The 23,033-nt window shown below is 44.0% G+C and overlaps 1 protein-coding gene across 5 annotated transcripts in view; it reads left to right on the forward strand.

Moving 5' to 3' along the window:
- Cacna1d (calcium voltage-gated channel subunit alpha1 D) overlaps nt 1-23,033 on the forward strand; it is a 440,918-nt gene that overhangs the window by 291,753 nt on the left and 126,132 nt on the right. For all 5 annotated transcript variants that reach the window (XM_038350011.1, XM_038350014.1, XM_038350013.1 and 2 more), the window contains exons 4-7: nt 5,203-5,342; nt 14,956-15,098; nt 19,601-19,753; nt 20,133-20,329. In XM_038350011.1, coding sequence (XP_038205939.1) covers nt 5,203-5,342; nt 14,956-15,098; nt 19,601-19,753; nt 20,133-20,329 — 633 coding nt within the window. The remainder of the gene's footprint in view (nt 1-5,202; nt 5,343-14,955; nt 15,099-19,600; nt 19,754-20,132; nt 20,330-23,033) is intronic.

Below are 23,033 nucleotides of genomic sequence, written 5' to 3' on the forward strand. Positions count from 1 at the left end.
TTTGGGAGCTGGCTGTCCAAAGAAAGTCTGACAACTTTCAAACTACCACAAGATAAGATGAAAGCAGACTTTATCCAGCAATTTGGCTGTTTTACTACAGACTTGCTCTAGGAAAAATTTATAATAACTTAGATACATTGTTTCCTTGTTGATACATATCCTGGGATCACAGATTGTCCTGTTTTTATAGTTTTCTTCCTGTCTGGTTGTATTGCTTTATTCTTCTCCCTCTTCCTTCACCATTTCCTGTTAACACCTGTGAGCATTTTGTGCATGCTGTGTGTGGTAGTGGGCGCTAAAGTTACAGAGGCAGAGAGGAATGAGCCTTGAAAACAGGGGCACTGGCTGCGCACACAAAGAGGCACGTGGGACGGCTTCTCACTCTCCAGGAAAACCTCTCAAAGGGCCACGTGGGTGATGAGCAAAGCCAAGAGCTGAATGCCGCTGGCCTGTAGCAGTCTCTGTAGCCCTGTCAGCCAGCTGGGAGCTCAGGGCTAGATGCTAAGCTACACTACGGAGGAACTAGCTCAGGATGTCTGGACAGATAGATGCACGCATGGACAGATGGGTGGGTAGGCCAACAGATGGATGAATGCTGATACCACAGCACACAGCACAAGGACCCTGGAGAAAAGAACCAAATATTCTGGAATCTCCCAGTCCCTGCTAGTTGTTGGTTTGGGTTTTCTAAAGGCCTTTTTAAGGTTAAATGGCTTGGAGACTGGAAATTAGTTCAGAAGCTTGACTTAGAGACTGTCCTACTTTTAAAAATCTGCTTAAGAAGGTAAACTAGATACCAGAGTTAGATTTGAGGGTTGGGGAAATGGCTGGTGGGTAATTGCTTAGTAAGCAGGAGGACCTGACGTTGATCCCCGGAGCCCAGTGAAGACTCTGGGCATGTTGCTATGCACTTGTGAGCCCAGAACTAGGTGGGCAGAGATAGTCGGATCCCTGGTGTTCTCTGACTAGCAAGTACAGTTGGTGTGCTCCAGGCAAACCATAAAACAAGGCTGATAGCTCCTGAGGAAGAATGACACTTGGGGTTGAGCTCTGTGCTCCACACGTGTGTGCATGTATATAAGCACCTGTACTCATATGCTCCCAGAAGAAACCCTTAATCCTCATACTAAAAGAAAACCAAAAAAAAAAAAAAACTAGATTTGAGCCTTTATTTCTCTGATAGCTTAAAGTCTCATGGGAGACTTGGGCCCTAGAGTGGTTTCAGGTGATATCTTTCAGAAGGCTAGTTTGACTGGCCCTACCTACTCGGGACCTCCTGCCAGAGAGAAGAAATCCCAGCTGGGGATGGCTGAGTCATCTAGCCTTGCTGTGCTTGGCAGATAGCGGGGGTTAGAATCATGCAATCTTCCTGTTTAGGTTGTGGGGGTCACTTTTTTGATGCAGCCTTGGCCTAGGCTTTGTAGGGAAGGGTTATCATTTCAAGTCTGGGGGTTCTCTCCCGTCATTTTCCGGCTTCTCCTGTCTTCTCCTTGCCATGGCTCCATCTTCAGTGCTCCCATCTGTCTCTGCTACAAACCTCTGTGCCGCTGTGCTAGAGGTCACCTGACTTCTGGGCCTCCAGGCTCTTTTCCATGCTGTCTGGCCATCTTCTTACCTTCTTTTTCAAATCTACTTTCTTTCTTCAAATGAGCAATCCTTTTGATATAGGTAACTATCAAACTTCCTCAGTTTTTGTTTTGCCAAAATAATAATAATAAGTAATAATAATAATACTCTGTTTAATGTAGAGGTACCCTTGTCTCTCAGAAGTCTTCTACAATGTCAGAATTGAAGTCACTGGCTTATAGGTGCCACTGGCTTATAGGTCAACTGGTCTACCAGGCTGTGCTTGTTCATTTGGATTTGGCAGAATCTCTGTAACAAAGAACCATATTATAGCTAGCTTCTATTTCTTGCAACTTGTTCCATCAAGCAATTCACTAAAGATTTTGAAAAGAGGAGCCAACATCTTTAAAAAGGAGGATGAGGAGAAGAAGGGAGAGATATAAAAAAGCCCTTCAACCATTCAGTTACACTAATGGCCCTCATTATTGTGGCACAGTTACTTATAAATAAAAGGCAGAGGGAAAACCAAGTGTGTTTGGTAGGTGTACTCTCTGTTCTCTGTCTTGTTTTTCTGCTCTGAAGTATGGCACCATCTTGACGTAGGGATGTAACCACTATGAATATTGATGGCATGGCAGCCAAAGCTTTTTTTTTTCTGTCTGGCCTACTAAATAAAGCAGAGAGGATGAAAGGGATGGAATTGTCAAGTCAGTGTGCTGTTTTTAGATTATCTCGTTCTCTTAGAACTAGTAGTCTTGGAAGCATATTGACGATGTACATTTGGTGGACAGGGCAGCTCCGAGCACAGCAGGTGGGTATTTTCAGAAACTGGGACCTCTGGTTAAAGTCACAGATTCTTGTCTTTGAGCTTTCAGAGGTCACGTTCCTTCCTGACTCTCTACACAGTGCCCCTCGCTGTATTTATTGCATTGTATGGGAGGTTGTGTGGTGTCTTCTGTGAGGACATCCACCTAGGACGTGGCGAGGGAAGGGTAGGGAAACTAGGGTGCCCACAGCAGTAGCCTGCAGGTCCACATGTGGCCTGTGGTGGTGCATGTGCCCCTCTGTGGTGTCTTCAGGGCTGCCTAGCCCAGAGGAGCTGACTGTAGGAAGGAAGGAAGGGGAGGCATGGGAAGAATGACCAAAAGGTTGAGGGAGGGGGTACCCAGGATGACTCAGCTGAGAATTTAACCTGTTCAGAGGGCCGGAAATTATGAATGGGTGTGAGTTAAGGCTTTAACATCATAAACTTACTGATTCTGACCAGCTCAAAAAGAGAGTTTCTTAAACTGATAACAGTCTAAGATGATGTTCCAGGGATCCAAAGAGCACTGGAGGCAGGTTTAGAAGTGATAGGTGCCAGGACTGACTAGGTAGAGCAGTGGGTGGGGATGCCTGATGCCAACCCTCATGACCTGAATTCATTCCCCTGAACCCACCTGGTAGGAGGAGAGAAATGACGCCTGCTGACTTTCCATTGGCCTCCACATATGTATGTACACATGTGTGTACACATACACACTCACACACTCACACGTGGGCAGGGGGAAGTTAAGAGCCAAGAATGGTCTTAGGTTAGAGGAGGCAAAGCTGATCAGTTGACGTTCATGTAACCAGTGAGGGGTCAACAGGGTGGGCACTGACCTGACACATAGGCTGCAATTGGAGAGTGCCCTGAGGGAAGGTATGGGTGGACAAACCATGAGAGAATTCTGTCCTGGGGCAGCAGAGACAGGATCCAGCTGTCTGGCAGCAGAGGCCTGCAGCCTAGGGGGAGCTGAGACACTGAAGTGCAGAAGTGCACTGCAGCTACTGCAGGCACGTGTGTGCAGAAGTGCACTGCAGCTACTGCAGGCACGTGTGTGCAGAAGTGCATAGATATGTAACCCTTTCAGGAAGGCAGGCCAGTAGGACTCATCCTGAAATGCACATTTTAAAAGATGATTTCCAAAATAAGAAGTTTCTATGCAGAAGCATTTCTTTTAAAAGGCATAAATTAGCATTTATAAATACACGTCTGCGATAGTGGTCACGTGTGACAGCAGTGTCTGCCTTCCCCTGTGTGAGCAGCGGGGAAGGAAGGGCGCAGGCAGGCTTCAGCTTCTACACAGATGGTGAAGTATTCTCCCGCTAACTGGTGATTTCAGAGGCTCTCTGTATACATGCCTGGAACTCCGTGTCTTCCACCAGACCAAAGTTTTCAAGAGCACGGCCAGAGTTGGGCTGTTTTTCTAATCCTGGCTCCTTCTGTGGTGGCTGTCATGTGAAGGAAGAGCTCCCTGTTTCCAAGTTTGTTGTAGCCTCCTGTATACTAATGAGTAAAGTCCATGGTTCTAGGGATTGGGCTTCTAAGGATGATGGCAGTAGAGGGCTATAGAGCCCACAGAGAAGATTTCTCCTTGATTTTGTTTGTTTGTTTTGTTGAGTAGGTTAAAACTAGAAAATGGTGCTTGGTTACATGTGGCCCTGTTCATCTTGGTTTCTATCCATATTGGGGCTGTATAAAGAAAACATTTATAGACAGAGGGCTGGCATGGTTTAGGTCTGATGACTGAGGTCATGTGGGTTGGAATCACAGAGGTTCTAGCCATCGGGCAATAATGCTACAGAGGTGTGTGGCAGTGAGATGGGAATAGCCACGGGTACTGAGAAGTGTAATGATCTGTCCTGTCTCTTTAAGAGACAAGCCCCCCCCCCCATCCCTGTCCATGAGGCAGGCAGATCTTCCTTCCTGATGGCTGCCTCAGTTTCTTTCTTTTCCCTCTCCCCCTGCTTCTGCCTCTCCCCACTTCTCCTCTTCCCCCTCTGTTCCTCTACCCCCTCTGCCTCTCTCTCTCTCTCTCTCTCTCTCTCTCTCTCTCTCTCTCTCTCTCTCTCTCTCTCTCTCTCTCTCTCCCTCCCTCCCTCCCTCCCTCCCTCCCTCCCCAAGTCTCCTTCTCCCTTCCCCTCCATGGCTTGTCTCTTAAAGAGACAGGACAGATCATTACAAGAAGGAGGCAAAGCTGTATCCCGGAGGCTGCTTGAGAGTCCATCAGTGGTTTCAGTCAAGAAGAGGAGACATGCCAGTCACTAGACGGTGTCTTCTGTGTCTGAGCTCACTGCCTTTCACCCTGTGGGTGAGAGCAATAAAATCTAGATTAGAATAGGTACTTGTCCAAGGTCACCTTGCCACACAGTGACAAAACTGACTTGGATTTAAGGTGTAAGAAGAAACCCCACGAAGAAATAAGTGTTAATTTTATTACATCTTTGTTTTTTCCAGAGGGAATTCTGTTCAAAGTGGTTGTTGGGATGTTTGCTCATCCTTGTGCTTTTCTGGGCCTGATTTGGAAATCTCCGGGGGTGGGGGGAAACATACTGTGTTGTGCAAATGTGTGCAAATAGAAAACGTGCTCATTATAGCCTAGGCAGACTCATTGCACATGCATCAGGACAGGCGGCAAAATGCAATAATGCAGCCTGTAATGATAGGGTTTAACATGTAGCTGCTCATGAGAAATTCAGCATTAAAATGAAAATGCTTTCCCAGCCCAGGTGCAGGGCAGTGGATTTGGTTCTCATAATAGAATTATCGTCTCTTAGCAGTCTCTCTTTCATTCCCCGTTTCACCCTTGGTGCATTTGTTTCTCTTTACAGGAAAAAGTAGAATATGCCTTCCTGATTATTTTTACAGTGGAGACATTTCTGAAGATTATAGCGTATGGATTGTTGCTGCACCCTAACGCTTACGTTAGGAATGGATGGAATTTACTGGATTTTGTTATAGTAATAGTAGGGTAAGTCCCTCTTGCTTTGGGGAAATGTTGGTGGGGACTGGGTGGTAAAGGGTATGCAGCCTTCTTAGGGAAGATGATTGTTCTTAGGCCCAGTGATGGCACCAGTCCTGTCTGGAGTTTCTTTGGTTGGCTGGATGTTTTAATGCTGAAGGAGCTGCTGTCAATCCCTAGGCAGAGTCAGGTGTGAAGATCTCTCCTGACTGGTGGCATGGCTGAGGAAGTCTAATGCTAATGAGGGATGATTCACCTCCCAGGGCCTTGAATCTCCACAAATAGACCCTCCCTGTGGGTGGTTGGAGGCAAGTGAACACAGCTCCTGAAACTGCGCCCTCCTAGTTAAAACCACGGGCATCATATGATAAAGCTTCCTGGCAGCGAGGCCCTTGGCTGTTTAATATCCCTTGAACTAAGCTATTATGCTTTTATGCTGACTTGTGGAAGAAACAACTCTGGCATGCCACTTTCCCATTTTAAATAACAAAACAAGTGTCTGAATACTGTCACCTGGCTGCCATAAAATAGAAAACTAGGCAATGCAGAGAACCAGGTGTTCGTTCAAACCCTGTTGAGGAAGATGCTGGAAGGTTTAGTTAAAGGAGAATGTTGGGGAGAAAAATAGAGGTCTGTGTTGTTCTGTTCCTTCCGCACCTGGAAATGTTGCCAGCAGAGGAGACACGAGTCAGGTCTCTGCAGCAAGTCCCCACCACGAAGGACATGGCACAGCCCTGCTCTGGGGCTGTGCTCCCTCACTGTTCTATGAGTTACTCCTAGAATTATACTGGTGTCCACCAAGAGTGCTTTTAAAGATGTACTTATTTCTACTTTATATGTATGAGTCTCTCACCTGTATGTATGTCTGTGTACCACATGCATGTCTAGTGCCCACGAGAGCTAGAAGAGGGCCTTGTGTCCCTCAAAGTGGAGTAACAGATGGCGTTGAGCCACTTTGTGGGCGCTGGGAACCAAACACAGGTCCTCCGTGAGAGCAAAAGCTACTCTTAACTGCTGAGCCCTCTTTCTGTTATGAGAGAGCTTTTAAAATCTTCCCTCTGCTTTCCTGTCAGGGACTTTATTCAGCTCTCTTTTGCAGTTGAACAAGCTGAGTTATCTTTTGGATTATCTGTATCATGATTCCTCTGGTTTTTTATTGGAGATGACTTTTTCTGCCTCTTTGGAGAGCAACTTAAGTTTGGAGATGTCCTTTTACACTAGAAAGTGAAGATGGGACCCAAAGTGGTAGCCCATTGGATGGTTAAACTTATCGCCAAGAAAGTTACCATTTGCAAAACCTCCCATTGTACATTGGCATCTAAGCCGCATTGCAGAGATAATGCACCTAAAATGAGCAGGTGGCAGATAGGCATGAAGGCAAATAACTCCTCTCACTTGGTACACCTGTCAGGGAGTCATAAGGGAGCCTGGGAGGTCTCTTGGTTGAGTAAGAATCGTGTGCCTTTCCTGCCACTGAACTGTTATTCAACTAGAGAATGGATATACTAAGCTTCATTTCTTGTGTCCCCATCCTACGATCACCTTGGCTTTTTATTTATTATTTATTTTTCTGATGGAACAATTTCCCACAGCAGCACTCCACAGGAACAAGGAATCAAGTTTAGGATATAAAGCTTCAGGAGCCCCGAGAAACCTAAAGTGGGGAGGGCGACAGCTAGTCAGAGAGCACTGGAGAGACATGAAGTGGGGAGGGTGACAGCTAGTCAGGGAGCTCTGGAGAGAGCGAGCTCTGCGCCTGCACCTTGGGGTCTTCTGAAGCTTGGGCTGCATTCCACAAAGTCAAGCAAAGAAGGTGGTTATGGAAAAGGGAAAGACAGGGAGCAGAAACTATAAAATAAGTAATAGCCATAGCTTGCCTAAGATTGAAAGATGCTTGTCATCCAAATACCCTGAATAAATTACTGCATTGAGCATCCTGGGTTGTCAGTAGACACCCCAGAAGAACCATTAGTAATGGAGTTAGCCTAGATCTAGGGTCGAGTTTGGCAAACTGTGGCCATGGGATCAAATCCTCGTGTATCCAGCCTGCTTTTATAAATAAAGTTTTATTGTAACATAGTCAGCTCCTTTGTTGGCGTCATTGAGTTGAGGTCTATAAAGCCTTAAAATATTTACTGTCTAGTCCTTTACAGAAAAACTCTGTTACCCCTGCTCTAGAATAAAGACTCCTTGAAGCTTGGATGGCAGTGTTTGAGGAGCCTGAAGGGGAGAGAACTGATAAGCATGTAACTTAATTACCTGAAAAACAAAACAAGACTTTTCAAAGGACAAATAAAATCTAAATACTTAGATAATCATTCTAATTGTCTCACCTGCAGTCAGGTAATACTAGATATATTTTCATATAGTGTGACCACTAACAGGAGGAGAGTCTGTGACCAAAAACAGACCCAGAAACTACAGACATGATGATGGCAAGGGACTTTATAAGGGTATAAAAGCAGCAACCATGATTGTGTTTATGGACTTAAGGTTATACATGGCTACAGTGGAGAAAGATGAACAATAAAAGAAAGAAAACATGAAACTTCAAGTTGTGAAAAGTATGTCTGAAATGAAAAGTTCCCAAGATTGGCTCATGAGTGTATTAGGCAATATCAGAGACAAAAAAAAAAAAAAATCAGGAAACTTAAAGATATAGCACTAACAATAATAATTAAGGAAAAATGAACACTACCTTACTAACTTGTGAATTATCACATATTCTAACATGTTGTATTTGGAATCTCAGAAGAAGAGAAAGACTGGAGACATGGCTCAACAATTAAGAGCTTTTGCTAGAGCCCACATGCCTGCTCTGTAGTCCCAGATCTAGGGGATCCAATGCCCTCTTCTGGTGTCTGTGGAAACCTACATGCATATAGTGTACATAAAATTCATACAGGTACATACACATAATAAATACATCAGTAAATCATTTTAAAAGGGAGAGAGAGAAAAAAGAAAATCCTTGAGGTAATAATTCTAAATGTTCTAAATATCAGATGAACTCAGATGTTGAAGATACTCTGCAAAACTTGATTAAAAAGCCACAGAGGAAAGCACATCCTAACAACAGTCAAAATGCTAAGAAATAAAAGGAAAAGAGAATCTGAAAACAGAAGAAAAGACATCTCAAGTCCAAGCCAGAAGACAATAGATTCATCCTCAGAGTTCTGGGGGAAATGTCAACTTAGGGTTCTCATCCAGTAAACTTCCACCAGATCCCAAGTCAAAATAGAAACCTTTCAAGACAAACCAAAGCTGAGACTTCATGACTGACAGACTTAAACCTCCAAAAATGCTGACAGACAGCTTTTCAGGCTGGAAAAAAAATGACATCAGATAGAAATGAAGATCTACATGAAAAAATGAGGAGTTTCAGATAGCGCGAATATAAAAACACTCATTTTCATTTTAAAACCTCTTTAAAGGTGGCTGTCTAAAGAGATCCAGTAACAGCATACTGTGCCACTTATACCTTTGGTAGCTCTGGAATCTGACAGTAGCACCGGGGGCAGAAGGATCACTGTGGGCTGTTGTCAAGTGTGTAGACAGTACCTAGAAGGAGAAGATGCTGTTTTGTTGTTGCTGTTTTTTTTTTTTGTCTGTGTTTCTTTTTTGTTTTTGTTTTTTGTTTTGTTTTGTTTTTTTGGAACTCCAGGTTTTTATTTTTTATTTTTTTAATTTCAGGTTTTTTATTTAACAATAACAACAACAAAAAGTTCAAACAAAATATATTATTAACCTGGCACAAATTCGTAACATTGTATTTTCTGATGTGAACTGTCAAAAAAATGGCTACCACTGGTTATTATTCAATCACAATAAAACTCCAAGAAAACACAACAAAAACTCCTTGAAATGTATGACTTATTGGCATCTCTTCAGTTGTGTTAGTTAAAAAGGCACTTAATAAATATTTCCTGAGTGGCAGACATGATGATGTCATATACCTGAAGCCCCAGCTACTACTTAGGAGGCGGAGGCAAGAGAATCACCTGAACCCAGAAGTTCCAGTCCAATCTGGGCAATATAACAAGATTTCCTCTCAAAAAGAGTAAAACAGGGGCTACAGAGATGGTACAATAGCTCATTGCATTGTCTGCTCTTCCAGAGAACTTAGGTTCAATTCCCAGAACCTACCTGGCTGTCCCAACCATATATTGTATATGTATTTATATACAAACACACATACATATTATGTACATACACATACAAAATATATCTATGTTTATATTCTGTATGTATATAGGTAGATATAATTTAAAAAGTGAAACAAGAGGCTGGAGAGATGATTCATCATTCAGGAATATTTGATGCTGAGAAGATGCTGTTTAAAGACAGATCATGAGCACTGCAAGTGTAGATAGTAAACCTTGGAGCCTAGATTGGCAAACTACCAGCCCTCTACCCTAGGATCTAGAGACAGACATCTCTACATTAAGTCTGCTTCTCCACATGAGTTAGGCATCTTGCTACCTACTTTTGGCAAATAAGGTTTTATTGTAACCCAACTATTCTGTATGTGTGTCTGTTTGGTCTACTTGATTCATTACCTCAAAGATGCTGCAGTCTGCAGATCTTCTGTTGACAGTTTCTGTAGATGAGCCATGAGAAACACAGCTTGAATTATTAATAGTAAGGCAACAGGAAAGACTAAACAGGAAGGCAACACAACAGCAAAAAATTCAATTCAGAAAAAAAGTAGAGAAGAAAGAAAAAACAGAAAGCAAATATGGAAGGTTTAACACAGCAGTGGCCCAGTTAACACCATGTGTTTATCATATTGCCATATGTAAAAACAAGACAACTTTCTAATGTATATCTTTGACATTCTTAAATGCAAAGACAAATAATTTGTGAACAACAGGACAGAAAAGGCATCAAGAGGGTCTATATCAATATCTAACAAAGTAGACTTTAGAAAAGGGTTATTGGGCACACAGAGAGATTTCATAATAATGAAAGGTATTTATCAAGATGATGTAAGAATCCTCATCACTCAAATGTCTGGTAACAGAGCTTTAACGTGCCTGAAACGGAGCAAGTAGCTGTTAGAGCTGAAGAAGGAGCGGAAAGGTGTGAGTCCCATTGTGTATCCCAGATCTCTGTACTGGAGTGTGGCGAGGACCTGTAGACAGGCAGACATGAACATTACCACTAACCACCTGACCCTTTCTTTCAAAGAACTCTCCACCAATAAAAGTAGAATACATACTCTTTTCACATGCATATGACATCTTCCCCAAGAGAAGAACCACAAAAAAAAATCTCAGCAAATTTAAGACTTAAAATAAAATCGTAGAGAATCAAGTTTTCTGAATGAATATAGCAATGTTTCTGGATTTAAAAGTCACTATAAAAAGCATAGGAACTTCTGGATATTAGCCATGGGCAATCAGAAAACAAAAGTATTAAATGTTCCTATTTACAGTGGCACTAAAATGAAACATTTAGGTATGGATAGCTCACTAAAATGGCAAAGTCTTTGTGGGAGGAGCCAAAGATGAGCTGAAGAAATTGAGTGTGGTGCCACGCTCATGTGTTGGAGGAGTTGGTGATTGTAGGGTTTCCGCTGCTTTCCGAATCAAGGTATGGAATGAATACTAACCTAATTAGTATTCATTACTAATTGGCAAGATTTTTGGAGCATCTGTGTGGACATTAGACAGACTCTAAACTGGCCAAAGCAATCTTTAAAGGAAAAGATGGAGGCTGGTCTTCCAGTTCGCTCTAACGTTATTGGAGTCAAGATAGTGCAGTATTGATGTTAGGAGTTGACAGGAAGATCAATGGAGTCAAAGGGGCTTCTAGAAATAGACGTGCGTAAGCCATCAATTGATTTTAGAAAAAGATGCCTTAATAAAGCAATGACGTGACAAGTCGGTTTCCAGTAAACAGTGCAGGGACAGCTCGTTGCCAGCGTGAAAGACCAGTCTTGCCTCCGACCATGCCTGAATGCTGCTTCACGTGGACCAGAGACAGACATATTTAAAGCTATAAAATTCCAAGGAGAAAATGCTGCAGAAAACTTCTGTGATTCCAAGGCAGGCAAAGATTTCTAAGGCAAAAATAAAATGAAATAAAAAAATAATAAAAATTCTAAGGCATAGACGCTGATAGTGAACTCCTTAAATACCTGCGCAAGTGGAGAAGGCTGAGGAATTCAGTCAAGGTCTTCCTCAGCTATGTAGTGCGTCTGAGGCCAGCCTGGGACACATGAGATCCTATCTCAAAAGAGAAACAGGCCAAAAGCAGCACCCATTGAAGAGACGGTGAAAAGATTCAACTTTACCAAAGTTTAAAACTTTTCTTCAAAAGCCAGTGTGAAGAAAATTTTTTTAAAAAGCAGTCCATGGAGGACAAAAAATGCATATAATGTATACTCACAGAGGGTTAAAATGTATATAATGTATATTCACAGAGGGCAAAATGTATATAATGCATACTCACAGAGGGTTAAAATGTATGTAATGTATACACACAGAGGGTGAATGTGTATATAATGTATCCCACAGAGGGTAAAAATGTATATAGTGTATACTCACAGAGGGTGAAAATGTATATAATGTATATTCACAGAGGATAAAATGTATATAATGTATATTCACAGAGGGTAAAAAAGTGTATACCCAGGACTTGATCAGATGTATACATTTAGCATGAATAAAGGCCTATTCAAGAAGATAGCACACTACATAATAGACAAAATATCTGAATGGATCTTCATTAAAAAATAATGTGATTGGCCAAGTAGCCCTTGAATATTGTTAGTAATTAAAGAAATGCTAATTAAAACCACAGTAACAGCACTGTGTTCCTACTGAGACAACTGGGTGTAAAGAGACCAAATGGTAGCCAACACGTGGGATAATTGAAACTCTTGTTTACCACTTCTAAAAATGGAAACAGTAAAACCACTTAGAAAGATTCCCCCCCACCCACTTCCTTCCAGTATTATAAACATTTACCACGTGACCCTATTACTAGCTTTCTGGTATTTATCCAAGGAAATAAAAAAAAATGTGGCCACAGGAAGACTTTATTCAAAATAGAAGAAAACTGAAAATAGCTTAATACCACAGAACAGGTAAATTGATAAAATCATCATGGTGTGTTTACTTAATTGAATATTTTATTTAACAGTAAAAGAGACTTATAAATGTAATAGCTTGGGTGAATCTCAAAAAATATGATAAGCAAAAAAGTGTGCCATGTGTCCCTCTGTAGGTGAGTGGCCCTTCAGTGGGAGCCATGCCCAGGGAGGGGGAGGACTTGAGAGGCCGGAGTCCTCTGTCTTGTCTTAAGTCTCCTTACACGGTTGTCATAACTCAGCTAATTTAGGCCGTAAGCAGGTGCATTTCTCATGTAAACTAAGCTGTGGTGAAGTTGATTGTAATGATAAAGTAACTTAAGGTACAGCTAGACTCAATGTTATTTTGTTAGTATAAAACTCATGGATTGTTTTTCTGTAAAATAGTAATCCAGTTCCTACCACAATGAAAAAAAAAAACACAAAGTAAAATTCTTGATTGGTTGTGACAAGAGAAGAAAAATTATAGAAAAGAAAAGGATCAATGATGATGTCTTTGAATCAAATTTCCCACATTGCTGCTTCCTCCTCCTTTTGTTCAGGTGCTGACATGCATGGCGCTTTGTGTTGTTATTGGTAGGAGTAGGAAAGAAACAGACTGTAGAACCTGAGATCAGGGAGGGCAGAGCTCTGAGATTTTGAGGTTTTCTCATTTTACTGAGAGGGAAACAGCCCTGGAGAAGAGAGCTTCGTAGCTCATGCCAGCCACAAGTGGCAGGGGCCTCCTCTCTGACTCCGCCTCTTTTGTAGTAGCAGAGACACTAGTCACCTGTTTTCATGAACACTGTTGAAGAACGGGGTGTAATGACTCTGAGGCTCATATTGCAAAACTCCAGTGCATGGGATCAGTCTTCAGTCACCCCATGTGGGGAGCACTCCTCAGCCACTCCATGCTGGGGAGCACTCTTCAGTCACCCCGTGCTGGGGAGCACTCCTCAGTCACCCCATTCTGGGAGCACTCCTCTGTCACCCTGTGTGGGGAGCACTCCTCAGTCACCTCATGCTGGGAGCATTCCTCAGCCACCCGTGCAGGGAGCATGTCTCAGTCACCCTGTGCTGGGGAGCAGGCCTCAGGCACCACCTGCAGAAGTTGTTTTTCTAACCCTTTGGGTTGAACATTTCTGCTTTCCACATTTGCAGGGTTTGAAGTTTGCCCTTCTTCCTGTTACTTGTTTTCTCTGAAGCTGTGAACTTGGTTTTTGGAAGAGAGATTCTTTTAAGCATTAGCCTTGCTGCAGTTTACAGTCATTTTTAAAAGCCAACATACTAAGAATCCTGTCCTACCTTGATCAGTTTCCCCAGTTGCAACTCAAGCTAGGGCCCCATCAGCCTGGCTGGTTTCCTCTCCTGGGCCCTTGCTAATTGCTGTTCTGTTATTAAAACATTTGCCCTGGAGTGACAGAGCTGTGCCCAATCAGGCCAGCAATCAGACCACCCTGTGTTTTATGGACCTAGTGTCTTAGTGACCCTGAGGCCTGTCAAGGAGGGGGCAGGATTTCTGTTTTGGCTGCTAATTAAACTTTAAAAACCTTTTCTTTGTTGCTGGGCCAATCATTCCCACAATCTGATGGGCAAGAGGTAATGCTGTTTGCAATGAGCAAATTTATATTTACTCTGAAAAAAAAAATGACCAGCCATTCCAAAGAAAAAATATTTATTCTAAAAAAGCAAAAGTAACTGTCAAACGAGATTGTCCAAAAATAGTGATATCCAGAAAACCTTCTGAGAGTCGGGGAAAAAACTTATCATTGCTGCCAGATGTAACATTACTCATGTTCCAGAAGAGAAAATGGTGGTATTGATGCCTTCCCTTAGATACCTCTTTTAGCCTTTGCACACCACAGCTCCTTGGCATCTATCTGTGGTCCATATTGTTTTGACAAACACCCCAGGGAGGCTGCAGGTGGCACGTGTCAGTGTCTGCGCAGGGAGCGGTGTAGCACATTAAGATGTGGGACTTTGACGTTATCCATCTATTTCCTCCTCCGGACATTTCTTGGGTGCTTTGTATGTGTCAGGAACTGTTTTAGGAACCAAGCCTGAAACAGACAAAATGAACAGATAAAAACTCACTGCCCTCATGAAACCTACATCTTATCCTCATCAGCCACAGTATCTGGATTCAAATGTTAGCCTGCCACTGGTGGCCCGACCATAGGCAGATGAGCCTTTCCTGTCAATGTGTATGTAAAGGACAGAATGCTACAGAAGGCTTTTGTGAGGGGAGCATGGTGGCAGATGTGAAGTGATTAGCATACAATTCAGGCTCACAAGCCATGACTACCAAGACCATTGCCATTGTTGCAATGCCCTTTGTTCTCAATGAGTCCCTGCTTCTGGTTGCTTTGGTGGCATCCATCAGAGACCCTTCAGGTAAGCAGAGCAGGCCAGAGTCCCATGGCCAGCTTCTCCCCTTTGTTTAGCTGCCTTTTATTTAGTTAACTGTGGCCCAGAATTAGCTGTTGTTAAAATAACCACTAATATCATCCTGTTTTACTAATGCATGTTTCTCTCTTCCTCTTTCAGATTGTTTAGTGTCATTTTGGAACAATTAACCAAAGAAACAGAAGGCGGGAACCACTCTAGTGGCAAATCAGGAGGCTTTGATGTCAAAGCCCTCCGTGCCTTCCGAGTGTTAAGACCACTTCGACTTGTATCAGGAGTACCCAGTAAGCACATTTTGCTTCCTACCCCCCAGAAGTACTGCTTCTTCCCTCTGGGGTGGGTCTCAGGATCAGGAGAGTGTGCTCTGAGGTAGGGGCTCAGCAGCAGTGGCCCTTCCTTGGTGCTGGAGGACTTGCACACCATCACGGTGGCTCTCTGGGACATTCCTGAAAGAGGGACAGGTGGTGTTTATTGTCATCTGCTTTTCAGAGTCTTTTCACGAAGAGAGGCTGGGTAGCAGTGGGCTTCTGACCTCTGGTGTCCTGTCTAGTTCTGCACTCCAATAGTATCCTGGGCTTTTCTTCCTTACTCCCAAGTCTGTCACCTAGAAGTATCAGTATTGAAGTTCCACTCTGAGTGGAAGAAACAGGCAGGGCTGGCCTCCTGGAACTCCAGTTGGCCCCACTAGCAATGACACCTGTCCCTCTCCGAGAAGAGGGATGAGTGTGGCAGTCTCCATACCTGGATGGAAAGCACAGCGCTACCCTGCGTGATGGTGGCATAAGAACCCCACCAGACCCTAAAGGAAGACCCTAGCAGGAGTGTGAGGTGGATTGGTGCCTTCCAGTAGACCTACCACATCAGTCAGTGCCTGGCTCCCGCTTGCCTTCTGACCTGTGGGCAAGTTGAGGCTAACCTGGGCTGCAAAGGGAAGCTCCCTCCTTAAGAAGCCTGCCTAGCCTTTGCCTCATTAGCTTCCCACTTGGTAAGAGTGCATTTCCTGGGGAATGTCGACACCCTCCCTCATACCTGTCCTGGCATTGGTGCTTCTGAGGAGGTGGACTACTCAGCGGGAACCAAGGATATGGGGCTGCTGAGTACAGCTGCTTTCCACAGCTCACAGCACCATCGGAACACTGGCTCTTCTCCTCCCAGCCTGTCTTCAGGAAGTTTTATTAAACCTTAGGCACTCAGAACGCACCAAACACCTCTGGAAAAAAAATGCTACATTTCCAAATTTAACATTTAAAATGTAGGAAGTGGTGTTTTAAGTGTACTTATTTTTCCAGATGGCTCATTTATTTTCATTGAAAAAGATCAGTGCAAGTCAAAAACCACAGAGCTGCCTGGAAGCAATTGAGAGAAACAGAAATACCTTGGCAGTGGCTGGCACTGTTAAGTGTAACGTGATGAAGTGAAGGGCTCAGCGAGCAAATATGCTCTTTCTGATTTAGTTGTCACAGCTTAATCTAATTTCAAAGTAACCATGACAGCCCTTTTCCCCTAAAGAGCAAACGACAGGACAGCCTGGTTGCAGCGTGTGCTGTGTGCAGAGACGGAACTGTGGCTTGTGTGTACATGAGCGGCCCCGGCCAGGGAAAACTCTCGGAACTGGCCTGGCCTGGCCTTGGCTCCTTGGCTAAGGAGGTTTCTACAGAAGGGTTAGTGTTTCACAAACACCACAAAACAGTTTCTGTTCTTCCTTCCTGCAAGACACAAGACTATGTGAGGTTTGTGGTGGCCTGTGTCTTGCTCTTCCATGGGTCACTAGAGAGAATTGAGGCCCAACCTTCAGCCCATATTTTAGCTGACTGTGTCAGGGGACATTTTCCTCAGATCCGAATGGGTTTGGGGAGAGGAATTGGGACTCACAGGCCATGTTGTTTTCAGCTCTGGACTTGGTGATTTCTTCTCCAGCTCCTGAAATCATTGAAGATGCCCAGGAATGTTAAGCTGTCCTTTCAAAGCAAGCATTGCCTTTGCCCTCCTGAAGACTGAGGCTGTTGCACAGAATTTAATTTTTGTGTGCACACAAGTAGATAATCATTAAGGGAAAGATAACCGTGTTTCATAGTTGCATAGTTGAGTCATGTGGAATTACTTTTTAAATTTTATTACATTTTTTGTGTACACACACACACACACACACACACGCACACGCACACACACGCTCATACATGTGTGCCATGGCACACATTATGAAGGTTGGAAGAGACCTTGTAGGATATTTCTTTCCTTTTACTCTGACTCAGGTTATCAGGGTTGGCAGCAAACTCTTTTACCTGTGGAGCCATCTCACTAGCACATTAAAAATTATTTAAAATTATATTTGTGTGTGTGTGTGTGTGTGTGTGTGTGTGTGTGTGTGTGAGAGAGAGAGAGAGAGAGAGAGAGAGAGAGAGAGAGAGAGAGAGATCGAGATCTATGGACTTTTGCACACCTACATTCAAAATGTTTATCAGAATCTAAGAGCACGAGGTGTGTGGTGCTAACACTAACCCCAACACTCGGGAGGCAGAGGAAGGATGAGGTGTGTGGTACATACACTAACCCCAACACTCCAGAGGCAGAGGAAGGCAGATCGCAGTGAGTTTGAGGCCACCCTGGTCTACAGAGTGAGTTCCAGGACAGCCAATGCATTATAGTGAGACCCTATCCTAAACAAAAGAAAGAACAAAACTAGAATCCAACACCATAAAGATGGGAAAGCACACTGGAGACACTCCGGCCAGTTCTCTCCATCTTTTGGAGAAACTCAGTGAAACTAATTAGGAGGCAGTGACTTTTGAACTCTTATAGCTAATGAGAAGCCATGAGGGGACAGTCCTGGGTTCCTTGCCCTGGCATGGCAGCCTTCCCAGGCCCTCACACTGAGTATGTTGATTATGTCCCAGGGAGCTGGATGTAATGAAAGCATGCGTGCTCAGTTTGTGATACAACTTGATATTAGCTCCTAAGTTTGGCCAATCTGAAATACAGTAGTTATACTAAATATAACTACATTCCTGAGACAAGTGGCTCACTGCAGTAGGGTTTAAGAGATAACTAACTCTTAGGTGCTTTAAAATGGCCTTATCCATGTCTCAAAACAGAAAAGCAGAAAAGAAAATATCAGAATAGCAGCCAAGAAATTCTGTTCATGTATATGGGAGCCAATGCTCCCCCACTCCATTTATTGCCTGCAATAAACAAAAAATTTAAGAATCATCCTGTTAGTCTTATTTTCAAAAGAACCCATTTGAACATTTAAGGATGAGCCTAGAATTTTAGCAGCAAAGAAGGTTTTGGGGAAACCTGGTCTTGCTGGTCTTGAAGGCCCCTTGTCCGCCTCTTCTTCTGCCCCCCCCCCTTCTTTTCATGTGCACTTACCAGAGGAGACAGGTGGCTGTAACTGCTAGGGTTGCTTCTTTTTTTGGCTTATTGTGGCTGCTGCTTTGTTTTAACTCTAAGGAGCTCAGCTTCGTCTGTTCTTATTTCTGTCTTTGAATAAATGTTGGAAGAATAAGAAGGGGAAGAAAAGAAAAGGAACGAGTCACCCATATAGAAGCTGATGCTTGGGCGGTGGGAAGAGTGCAAGATGCTGAGCAATGAGCCAGGAAGCCCGGTGCTAGTGCAGGCTCTGGGTCCTCCTTCTCTTCCCTCTGTCTGTTCCCAGTCATGTCTTCCTTGGTATCTGTCCCTGCACCGCAGCTCTATTGAGGCTCTCATCTCTCAAGCCCGCCTTCTAGATGCAGGACACCTGTACCCTAATGTTATACCGAATATTGAACCCCGACCTTCCCAAACCCACTCTCGGCCTCCTACTGCCCCTGCTTACACCCTCCATTCTAGAGGGAGTGCCTTGAAAACACTTAAAGGGATTTCTTCTCTTTGGGGTGCTGGAGGGCAACTGTAATTTGCCCCCAAGCCTGCACGAGATCACGGGAGCGCCCCTGAGGCTCCCTCTCTTCATTCTAGCCTGCAGTTGGAGTCAGGCCCCCTCCTTCCCTGTGTTCCCACCTCTCTCGAGCCATTTCTCTGCCTTCTGAGCTTATTGCTGTCCATTTGTTCTCTCTGAGGCAGCTTCTGCTAGTGGAGTCAGGTCTGATTCCAAACCCAAATTCCAAACCCAGAACCGCATGCTGTGACCACGTTGCTGATGGCCTTTATGACTAGCTGTGATGACAAACCCACCCCAGCTCACACTGTACACTGCTTACTTGTGTTGGGTTTTCTGCCAAGGCCTGCCTTTGACAATCTGTCTTCAGGCCCAGACCAGTGGGAACTTTCTTCAGATCCTCTGCCCTCATCCTGCTCAGAGGCAGTACCTTTTATTCCTCTTTGATTTTCTGTTTGCTGTTTCTCATACAGTGTTTGCATACTACCTGAGAGTGGTTTGTGTTAGATCCTTTTACTTCCTTCTAGACTATAACCTCCTTGAGGGAGGTTTGTGTAATTCATCTTTATATTATCCAAAGCCCTAGCCTCCGTATTTTGCATATTTGGGTGGTCTGTTAAATGGAATTTTAAAAAGTACGTAAGTGAATAAATGATTTTATTACTGGCTACTCCTCTCTGGGCATTCATTTTTCACATCTGTCTAGTGAAGGAGTTGGATTAAATGATCTTTAAGAGTCCCTTTTTATCTCATCTCATATCCAGGCTTAGTATTATTAATAACCACTTTGAAATATCTCTACATTTTATTACTCTATGCCATAAATAGAGCAAACATCATTGGGGATTATATTTGTGATACATTTGAAGTGTCTCCCTAAACTCACAAATGGATTTTCCTCTCTCCTAGGTTTACAAGTTGTTCTGAACTCCATTATAAAAGCCATGGTCCCCCTCCTTCACATAGCCCTTTTGGTATTATTTGTAATTATCATCTATGCTATTATAGGATTGGAACTTTTTATTGGAAAAATGCACAAAACATGTTTTTTTGCTGACTCAGGTGAGTAGTGGCAGTAATTATTACCCAAACATGAAAACCTTTTTTGTTTGGGGGAGGTGCTGGTCCTTTTATTCCCATCTCTTCTCTCCGTGTGTGTGATTTGTGTTGAGGGAATCTGTTCTCCTTTTCCATCCCGATTGCAGATAAAGATGGGGACTTGCTCAGGGTAAAGCAGGTAACTCTATCCTGTCAGCCCAGGAAATGCCCATGAATGTGTGGGCAGGGCAGGGAGTGGTAGGTGTCTAGAAGAAGCTGAGTTCCACTGGTAAGGGAATGTTCCGAGTGAGGCCGCAAAGGTGCCAGTGTCTGGTGTTCTGGCTTGAGCGGAGTCCCGGTGCTCGTCTTCTGAACTGTCCTCTGCTTCCTTCCTTCCCTGTAGATATCGTAGCTGAAGAGGACCCAGCTCCATGTGCGTTCTCAGGGAATGGACGCCAGTGTACCGCCAATGGCACGGAATGTAGGAGTGGCTGGGTTGGCCCCAATGGAGGCATCACTAACTTTGATAACTTTGCCTTTGCCATGCTCACTGTGTTCCAGTGTATCACCATGGAGGGCTGGACAGATGTGCTCTACTGGGTAAGTAGCTCAGGGGCGTTCACAGCATGCTGTTCCCTTGTGAGAGCAGCTGGCTGAGGTCAGAGCCCTGGGGGTCAGTTCTTTGGGAAGGGAAGCAGACCTAGGCCCGCTCTTCACTTGGTGAGCCCCCTCTGCCTGCTCCTGGGAATTCCCCATCCCTAGAAGGCTACTGCATAGTGTTAGCTCCTGGCTAACACCTTCTCCACCTCCCCAGCACCGCTTGGGGTCTTATTATTAACTGTAGTTGCTCCTGCCCGCTAAGCCCTCTGGGAACTCTGGAGGCCAGGGCTTGTCCTGACACAACTCAGCGAGCTAGAGCAACATTTCCCGATGAAGCAGTGCCTGGATTCCCAGTCCACACATAAAGGCAGTTATTGAACCAGATCCTAAAGGGAAGGCAGCCAGGCCCCTCTCATGCATCCATAGCTTTATGTGATCATGGCACACCATCAGTTGTTCTCCTGAAAAGTGGAAACACTTGCTTCTCGTATCCCCAGCATCAATGTCAGCCAGGCCAGCACAAGTCCTGCCTCCACTGTGCTCTTTCTGAGCCAAAGACCCCTGGTAGAGATGGTAGGCAAGACAAAGGGCTGGTTGACCCGCCAACAGGTGACTAACCTCTTGGTGACGAGGGTCTGATTTCTCTCATTCCTGGCAGAGCCAGGAGGGTTGGCTATAAATAAAGTACAGCAGCCATTTCCCCCAGTGACTGTGTATAGGCAGAGCTTTTAAAGCTCACAGAAATTTAGAAATATTTTTTTACTGCATAGTAGACGAGTTTCTGGAAAACAGAAAAGCATGTAGATTTTTAAGCCCTAATCTAAATTTGTCAAACTAATACCCCAATAGTTAATTGGAGAAGTGGTTCTCAACCTGTGGATCACAACCCCTTTGGAGGGGTTGAATATCAGATATATAAATTACAATTCGCAGCGTTAGGAAGGCTGGGGACCAATTGGGAAGGTTGAGAACCATTGGTTTAGAGAAAATTAATAGTATTTCTTGAATAGGCAGCTTCTTGGTTAAAAGGCTTAGAAGAGGAGAAGCAAGCAGCTTCTGTGAGTTCCTAAATCCTGAACTTGGCACGTTTCCTATTGCTCTCTCCTGTCAGAGAACGCACCATCTGATGCATAGCCGTAGGTTTGCTTCCCTTCACCGGTGACCACTATGCTTGTGGGGTTATAGGCAGCCCTGTACAGCTGGCCCTCGTATCTGCAGATCCTCCGTCTGTAGGTTCCATCCACGTCTGATTGAAGATTGAACCAAATGCCGATGGAAAATAATTCAGGGAAAAAAAAAATCCTCATTGAATGTGTCCAGACTTATTTTGTATTTATTCCCTAAATAATATGTATATAGGGGTATATGGATACAGGCCATATGCAAATACTGTGCTGTTTTATCTAAAGGGCTTGAGCAGCTTTGGCTGTGGCTGCTTCCTGCAGATACTCCGGGTCGACTGTGTATTCTGCTAAGTGGGGAATAAGAGTCACCAACTTGTATCTTGTTTGTCCTTCACCCATTGTCCTGATTGTTATAGGAGTGTGTGTGGTGTGTGTGTGTGTGTGCGTGCATGTGTACATGTATCTATAGACACAAATGTTAGTTATAGCCACAGGCAGTACCTTCTCATGGAGAGGAAGGCCAGGCATTGCCAGCCACTGAGCTCCAGGGTTGGATGAAGTGTTGATTTTCACTCCTGTCTCCTAAACTGTAACTCCCAAGCAAAGCAAAACCTCAGTCCCAGTGTCCCCTGCAATGGCTGATAAGTAGAACACATCATCCGCAAAAGCCCCAAGCTCTGCCTTTCCCTCCCCCAAACAGGAAAGAATTTTTTTTTTTCATTTTTTTTAAAGTAAAAGTCTGTGACTGCCTCGGTCATGGCTTCTCTCTGTTGTCATGGTGAATTGCTAGCTGCCGATCCAACATGCCTTGACTAATGGACAGTTTTGCAGTTTATCTTACGTTTTTGCACGTCGATTCTCTCACAGCGATCATGCTGCCATCAGAGACACTTTCAGGAGCGTGTGGTGGAGGAAGAGAAAACACCCTGCACCCAGAAGCACCAGTTTCCTCTTGCTCTTTTAAGACTGTCTAAGTTTCATCTGCGATGATGAAATGATCTTTATTGTTGCTATGACAATAAATAGTGAATAACTTGACAATTTAGTTACATGCTCTGTAAATTACCCAACACCTTTATTATGATGGAGGAGCACATGGAGCCCCTCAACATCTCTCTGTCTCTAGCACGTCCTAGCAGATCTGAGGTCCTGAAGATGGAGACCGTGCTGTAGAAAGAGACCCCTGAGCATCCTCAGGGTCCTCCAGCAAGTGTTTGGAGTCCTTGATTAGTGGCAGGAATCTGTGAATATTTTAATAAGTAGCTTACGAGTAAATATGTTTGGCCTTGCAGGCATGTGATCCCTATCCCAGCCATCAACTTTGCCATTGAGCTTGGAGCCAACCATGGGATAAGCATAATTGAATGGCTATGGCTCTTTCTTGGTTGGACTTCACTTATGGGCCCTGAAACCTGAATTCCCTATGCCTTTTCACTTTACCCCGTGGACACAACCATGTAAAAACATGAAGCCAATTTTTAGCTTTTGAGAATCATATAAAAAGAAAGGTGGATTCAGCCTTCAGATCACAGATGAGGGGCAGTTGGCCTTGACTGGAACCCAGTAGACTTTCCTTATTA

This window comes from Arvicola amphibius, chromosome 12 (genome assembly GCF_903992535.2).
Source record: "Arvicola amphibius chromosome 12, mArvAmp1.2, whole genome shotgun sequence".
In the NCBI taxonomy this organism is placed as follows: Eukaryota; Metazoa; Chordata; class Mammalia; order Rodentia; family Cricetidae; genus Arvicola; species Arvicola amphibius.